At 36.6% G+C, this 8,220-nt stretch overlaps 1 protein-coding gene across 3 annotated transcripts in view; it reads left to right on the forward strand.

Moving 5' to 3' along the window:
* Nucleotides 1-8,220, forward strand: part of LOC129566641 (monocarboxylate transporter 10) — a 68,557-nt gene that overhangs the window by 47,296 nt on the left and 13,041 nt on the right. For all 3 annotated transcript variants that reach the window (XM_055442735.1, XM_055442736.1, XM_055442737.1), the window contains 3 exons: nt 1,017-1,156; nt 1,739-1,754; nt 1,822-1,947. In XM_055442735.1, coding sequence (XP_055298710.1) covers nt 1,017-1,156; nt 1,739-1,754; nt 1,822-1,947 — 282 coding nt within the window. The remainder of the gene's footprint in view (nt 1-1,016; nt 1,157-1,738; nt 1,755-1,821; nt 1,948-8,220) is intronic.

The raw sequence follows: 8,220 nt of genomic DNA on the forward strand, positions 1-8,220 counted from the left end.
ACGTGGTACTTGAGCAATAGATCAAGTACGTGGTACTTGAGCAATAGCTTAAGTGCGCGTCATCTAAATATCTCTACCAATTTTAGTACGAAACATTGGTATATCGGCTAAATATTCGCATATCGGTTAAATATTTGAAAAAGGTCATAGAATCGTTACAAATTATCATTATTTGTTATATTGAAGCTTATTCAGAGGAGAAAAATTTGATCGCAGCCCCTAGACCCAATCAGTGGATGAAGCGTAATAATAATTTATTTTATAAATTGGAATTTGTGCCGGGTGATTGAGTTTCATGATGAGACGAAAGGACATTTGAGGTGATTGATTTTCATGATGTTCGTCGTTCGTTTTTATTGCTTCATTCCTTTCGATTGAGTCGAAATTCACATTGACAGAAAACGACATATAGCCATTGCTCCCTGTTGATTTCGATTGGCATTCTATTGATATATATATCAGGTGAAAAACCTCTAGACGAGGTTAAAATGGAGCGACGCTCCGTACGTGGATTTACCAATCAAAATAACTGATATCATTTTGAGTGACGCTAGGAAGCTGTATTACTGGGAACGAAGTTCAAAAGTGTTTTTCGCATTCACTATTGTGAAAATTCATTTACAATAAGGAAAAATATCGCGTCACGACTTTTGAATTTAGTCTTCAAGCCAAGCTTTAAAGCGTTTTGCCGTCCAAAAGTCGTACTCGTGACTGGCATTTTTGATATTTGGCTTGGAATGCACATTGCACAGTCTTGGAATGCACATTGCAAGTGGTGCGTCACTTGTCGGACTATCGTCCTCCGTGATTATTATCAACATTGAATTTCTCATCATTATTGCGCTGAGAAAACTCGATACTGTGTATTTTGGATGATTGTGCGAACGTTATCTGTTTTTCCGGTTGAAAAAATTAATTAAATCAAAAACAAATTCATAATCGATAATTGTGTTGATAAAAGCAATTTGTTTGATTATTCTTGTTGTTGTTGTTTCGTTTGTTCTTGTGAAAAAAAGGGTACGATGGCCGTGGAGGTCGTTATTACGAAGAAGAAGACTCAGCATGCCCGGCGCTACTTGAACGTGAATTTCATTCAATACATCGGAATGTGCCTGGCCTCCGAAGAGCTGGTGTCGACGCGAACGCCATTCGACAGGTAAGTAAAGATGAAATGTAATTTTCGCGCACTGTGAATACATTAACAATCAGCCGATGCCTGAACACACTTCAAGACACTAAAATGCGTTGTTTATTCAAAACAAAGACGGTTTCAATTAAAAGAGATTGACTTATCCGCAAACTTCATTCACAACATCATTAAGAAGTTATGCCACTCGAATGTAAAAGGGCGCGCAGCTGTGTATAGGCGAAAAAGAGTAGCACAACACAATTCATTGTAAAAACAAATGATATTTTGCTCTTCAGTGTGCTTCTTCTGTTATTATGAGTTGTTCGTTTGTTTCGACTATGATAAGAGAGTGTTGTCTTCCTGATTTTGTTGTCGTGTTTTTTCACCGCTGTTTATACATTTACCTGATGAAAAAACATTAAAACTTAATTATCAAACACAACATAATGAACTTTTGTCATTTGAGTAGCACCATCTCTGGCTCGGTTGATACGTTTCGTGCTTGCTGTTGCGTTTTCTTTAATTCCATATTAACTTTTCACTCATTCTTTTCATTTCTTTCATGTTGTTTTTTATCCTACTCTCGCCCTCATACTGTACGGTGTGTAGCACTTTTATCCAGACGGTAAGTAAAGATTGTTTGCATTCATGATTTCGAAGCCCGAATAACAACATTTGTGATTGTTCACTAGGTGGCTGGGGTTGGATAGTATGCGGTGTAGCTTTCCTAGCCCATGTTATGACGACTGGATTTCAACTTTCCTACGGTATACTTTATCTCTTCGCAAAAGATTATTTGGGAAATGAAACTGAAACGAGTAAGTATCAAGCTCCTTCTGTTACTTACATTTCACCATCCACCAGACACACACACACACATCCATCCGCCTCCTTGTACAATGGCGGCGCACATCATGATGAATCTTTTTTATGCATGCTTGATTTGCAGAAAATATACCACTGTCATAAATATTTCCCTTTGTGTAACACTCCTTGCTTTGCTTTTTATGTTACGTGGTCGTATTTACATTTCAAAAGCGTTCATTCATCAAAAAGAACAGGAACAGTTTTTATCTTCATATTGCAAGGCAATGAGCATTTTTTCCGTCCTTCTCCGTCCTTCTAGTAATATATCAGGGCCCAGTTATAAAATGTTGCCTAATTTAGCTTTTATCATAATTTATTCGCCTGTACATGCAGAGCAAGATGTTTAATCGAATAGCCGCCACTGTTCACACAGAATCACCGAACCCGATGCCCATCACGTTCACGCTTGTTTACAATCCAACTTAGCAGGTGTGAACAGTAGCAATTACGAAATGCCATTCCGTGAATAATGAACGAATCTACATTTTCATGTTGATAAAATATATGTTAATTACAAAATTCTAATAACAGTGCTTTTCGCCCCAAATTTAAGCACCGATTACATTATTTTTGAGCTTACGGGAACGAAAACGTATGTGAATCCAGGCACAATTTGCACACATTCATTCGATATTTACTGGTTAGATTTTGATAGTCAGGTGGAATGCCGTGAAAATATATTGACATCAAAATGCAATGACTAATTCAAAAATTAACTTTCAACTGTTGCTTCCATAGACACCTATTCACAACCATGGCTAGATAGAACAAAATACAATCGCAATATTGCTGAAAGCCAAACATCGTAATTGGCAAATCGTTCACTCATGCATAATACCACTTTATCGAATCCCTACAAAATTCATTTCTCCATCAAATGCCTCTCATGGCAGTTATTATTCCGGTATTTCAATATTGAAATGTAATCCAAATGCTTGGAAATGTAAAATGTGAGTTAAAAGTTGAAATGTATGATGTATTTGATCGAATCGAAAAGTTTCAATTCACATAACAAAAATGTGAAAAATGTGATGATGAAATGTATCGAAATTTTGCCAAATAGACATCAGTCAAAATGGATTACATTACAAATATTGATACAATTTCATCGAATTTCGTTTGTGTTTTTCACGAACATTGTGTTTACTGTTCACACTCGGCATATTTTTGTTGTTGGGCGCGCGTGAATCCCAAAAATAATCAAATGCATACTTACGAGGGTAGGTAGCAATTTGCAAAAAACATAGGTGTTAACCATGGTTTTTCATCAGATTGGAATTCATATGGTTGATGGTATATTAGCGCACACCTGATACGTTAATTCATAATGACGGGCGAGATAAGGTAGTCGACGCATTATTTTTTTCTGGGAACATGCTGTGACAAGTGATATGTATCGTTTCTCTCATACAGGAAGTTACCTTCATTTCGGCATACACGCTCATTTAAAATTCAGTTGTGTGATACACAAAAAACACCCTTTTCAATTTTTGCGGAAATGGTATACATTCATTATTCATATAGATGAATATCTGGCTGGTCTAATCTAAAATTTCACTTTTTTTAACATTCTTCCATGTTAAAAAGGTGCTATGAAGAGATGTTAAACAAAAACAAATGTGACACCAAGAGTGAAACGTTTTCCAACACAATTGATATTATCAATTTCGTTAGATTGGAATTTGCAATCTAATTTCATGTGAAAATAATATACGCACCATTGTCACTTCCAGCAGACACAAGCGCTTCAATGGGGCTGATTCATAAGTAGCTATTTACAATCGATCCCAAAAAAAGCGGAAATTTATCCAACAAAATGCTATAATCAATTGTTTGCTAAGAAAAATGTTTCGAAATTAAAAGCGCCTTTTTTCATTCAACGCCTCCTTCGTTAAACATTCCTTTTTGCACAACACGTTATCAAAATGATTGGCCCGTATTTCTCTATCGGTAAAATATTCCAACAGAATGGAAGTCAATTATTAAATACGTATTGATTTGGTATGAGAGCAATTTTGCTAGAACGAGCCAGTCTGATGATGTTGATGGTTTTTCGATTAGATTTGTCATGCAATCGTTCGTAATTCAGCATTCAGCTATCTCAACAATGACAGTAAATCACTTGAACTGTAATCTGTTTGGAATGCGCGCTGCATTATGCTATTCATCGGAATTTATCGCATTCCAAATAGTGTGATTGCACGACACACAATCAAAATTATCGATTCCATACAATACACCTCGGGAAATGTATATTCTCATCCAAAAGCCATAGCAAATAATATATCTGAACGCAATCTATCGAATATATACAGGTAGCATCGTGTGTTACTGGCTGCATCTTAAGACGAAATGCTGAATCGACAGAATGCGTGAAAAAATGATAACGGTTATTGAGCGGTATCAATGATGCCTATGCTCGTCTCCCGCAAAATGTCAAACATTTTCATCCACCTTGATTCATCATACTTAACCGCTGCTATCGTATTTCGACTTGCGTCAAATTGGCTCGAGTGAAAATCAATTTTTGCCGCAAATGCTACAAATAATCCTACCTAATTTGAATAACATTTGAAAAGGATGTGCACGCAATCGAACCGCACTCCCACTACCGAGAACCAAACACATGTTAGTCACTTCTCATTTCGGTTGAGTAGCTTTTGATACGTATCTCTCGTTCTATTCGGAAATATTTGTTGATATTTAATGGCAATTCATTCATATTTTTACGATTTCCTCAAAAATTGATTGGGTCCAAGAATGGACACTTGAACAAGAAATCGTGTATCCCCAATTTTCTGCTGGAAATTTATCTATCGGACGAAACGTACAAGATGGATACAGTTTTGAAGAGAGAAAGCATGAAGCAGGGCCATACCGTGGATTTTTTTAACAGATTGCGCTCAAATGTTGCATGGTGGTAGCTTTCGCCTAGAAAACACATATTTTGAAATAAAAACTGCTGGTGCTTTTGGAATTTTTTGGAGTTATGGGTCAAAAACCTCAAAATTGCGCAATAAAAAAATCCGAAAATGGTTTTTTAAAAATTTGGACCAGTTCGGACCAGTTTTTTGGACCAAAATTCTTCTATTTTCCCATTTGTGCTGTGTACCAATTTTCATCTAAATCGGACCACTTTTCGGAATTTCGATTTATTGCGCAATTTTGAGGTTTTTGACCCATAACTCCAAAAAGTTCCAAGAGCCCCAGCAGTTTTTATTTCAAAATATGTGTTTTCTAGGCGAAAGCTACCACCATGCAACATTTGAGCGCAATGTGATGAAAAAATCCACGGTACGGCTCTGGCATGAAGTAAGGATTTGCTCGGAATCCTTGCACACTTGGAGCGAACAATCCCTGCCAGGGAGTGTAACTCCGAGGAGGAGGAATGGAGAGGAGGTGAATGAGGAGGAGGAGAGCACTGAGGAGGTTCCTCCTCCTCACATTAGGAGGAAATAAAAATTACCAAATTTGAGGCATATAAATTTATTTTAAACACATCTATTGATTTTGATCGTAGTTTTTTCATCGTTTGCATTCGTTAAAAATCAATAAAAGTGTTTAAAATAAATTTATATGCCTCAATTTTGGTAATTTTTATTCCCTCCTCATGTGAGGAGGAGGAACCTCCTCAGCGCTCTCCTCCTCCTCATTCACCTCCCCACCATTCCTCCTCCTCGGAGTTACACTCCCTGATCCTTGCACACTAAACGAAACCGTCGCCGGGAACATATTCAACGGGGGAGAATAGTGAAAGAGAAAGAGCGTCAACATTTTACATTTTTTTTTTTATTTGCTTGAAATAATGGGATAGTCAACAATACGAAGATCGTCGTTTCAAGAGGGTAAAATACGAGTTGTAAGCAGAAAAAAAGAAGCAGCGATAAAAGTTTTCGATTTGTTCTTCAATCCATTCGTTGTGAGATTTGGACTCACATTTCGAATAGCCGCACCAAATCGTACTCTCGAACAAACAGAACGAAAATATTGAAATTTAATATTTGCGATAAAAATCTGAAAGAAATGAATTTGTATTCGTTTGTTTGTGCTTTTTCATTCTTTTCATTTTCTCTTCTGTTTGACGGGGCGGGTCAACGATGCTTTTGAATGGAGCGGTTAAAAATGCTTGCAAATGGAAATTGTGATGGTTTTTACTTTTCCGTACACAACGTGTCAAGGGAAAGTATAGGAATTGGTCCCGAAAACTTTTTTCGCAAAATTAGCTTAGATCATCATAAAAACTCATGAAACGCGTAGAAAACCACTTTTTGAGACACTTTTCCGTTCGTGTGCCGTCGTCGTCGTTGTCGTTGTCGTCGTCGTAGCTGTTTGTAAACACGATAACTCAAAAAATAATTGAGATAATCCAAATCTGAAAGTCCCAAAAGTTTTGTATCCAATAAACTTAGTTTAAGTTCGAAGATGACCCATTTTCGATTTGACCCTGGGATACTTGCCCCAAGAAAAACCTCAAAAAATTGACACTTTTGTATAGGAGGTACCTGTAAATCGACTCCGATTGGCTTAAAACTTTCTGACGTTTCATTTTTTGGAGAAAAAATAAGATTCTGAAAGTTTCATGTTGATCGCATTTGCAGAAGTTTGATTTTTTGTCCTCAATTTTTGTGGAAATTTTCTTGGAAAAAATTGAGGGCCAAAAACCAAACTTCTGCAAATGCGATCAACATGAAACTTTCAGAATCTTATTTTTTCTCCAAAAAATTAAACCTCAGAAAGTCTAAAGCCATTAAGAATCGGTTTACGGGTACCTCTCATACAAAATTGTCGAAGTTTTAGTTAAAGTGACCGATTTTTCACTTTATGTTCATTATCATATTTTCACTGCCTTTATTTCAAGAAAATTCACGAAAAATAACCAAAAGACAACGCAGGCCAACGGTACGGAAAAGTTCGGGATTACCAATGTAATTCTTCTTATTTTTATTCAAATCATAGAATATTATCTTTGTTCGATGATGAATCATAACAATCGAATCAACTTTTGCAACATGGATGCAAATTTATAAATGGGTGAAAAAAAAATTAGGACCTTAAAAAAAAGGTCCTCACTTTTGGAAATAGATTCTATCTAGTGTAAAACCAGTCTCCCAAAAAAGTGAGGACTAAAAAAAAAAAGGTCCTCACTTTTCAAAATCGATTATATCTAGCGCGATTTACAACCGATTATGAATGAGTAAATTTTTCATTACGTTCATTCATAATCGCTTATAAAGCAACGTTGCCAGAACATGCACAATCTCGTTTGTGTGTGTAATGTCTATTGCGCGTTAATTTTCAGCATCGGACCAGCAAGCAACTGTGTTGTTCGTCGAACAACCGATTATAATACACTTGAAAATTGCACATAAGTGTGAGCGAAATAGCATAAGTTTTCGACGCTCGAGTTTTTTTTCCATATAGGCCAATGCAATTGAATATGATATTATTAAATGTTTGCACATGGAAATATCTCGAAAACGGCTGAGTAAATCGGCAAAATGGACCGACTGGTTTGATGGCCTAGAATACAAATCCGGTGAAATTTCGGCTGATCCATGGATTCTCAGGATTTGGCCAGATTCCAGTGCTTCCTTTTTTATGTGCATCTGTAAACACATTCTACCTATATTTTGTTATGAAAGAAATTGAAGTGCTAGAATCAGGTCGAATCCTGAGAATCCATGGATCAGCCCAAATTCCACCGGATTTGTATTCTAGGCCGTCAAACCAGCCGGGTGTTTACACTCCCTTTGGGAGTGACATCATGGTCAGTTTTGCCGATTAACCCAGCCGTTTTCGAGATATTTCCATGTGTACATTTGGCCATAGAAGCCAATGCAATACCAGCAGCGCGTCGAGGTTTTCATACAAACTCCCCATGTAGACGGTCGAAAAATTCTTATGGACTATATATACTATGTAGTGACACAGTGGCAGAATTGTTGACAAATAACGGTAAATGAACAAAACGAAAATCTCATTCCAGCAATAAAAAGCTGGCAAATGCGTTAGAACAACACAACGCATGAAAAATATCAGATAAATTTATTTGATATTTGAAATTTATATAAATAAATTTATGTGCAACCAACCTCTGTTTTTCACCATTGAAGTGTTGAGTGGTGTTCAATTGACAAAGCTATCTGAATATGGATATGTTTACATCTTCGCGGTATGCATAGAACACATTCCGTTTCAACCATCACTTACATGCTGAATGATCA

The sequence above is a fragment of the Sitodiplosis mosellana genome, unplaced genomic scaffold (genome assembly GCF_009176505.1).
Source record: "Sitodiplosis mosellana isolate CC-2019 unplaced genomic scaffold, AAFC_SMos_1.0 Smas_scaffold_4, whole genome shotgun sequence".
NCBI lineage: Eukaryota > Metazoa > Arthropoda > Insecta > Diptera > Cecidomyiidae > Sitodiplosis > Sitodiplosis mosellana.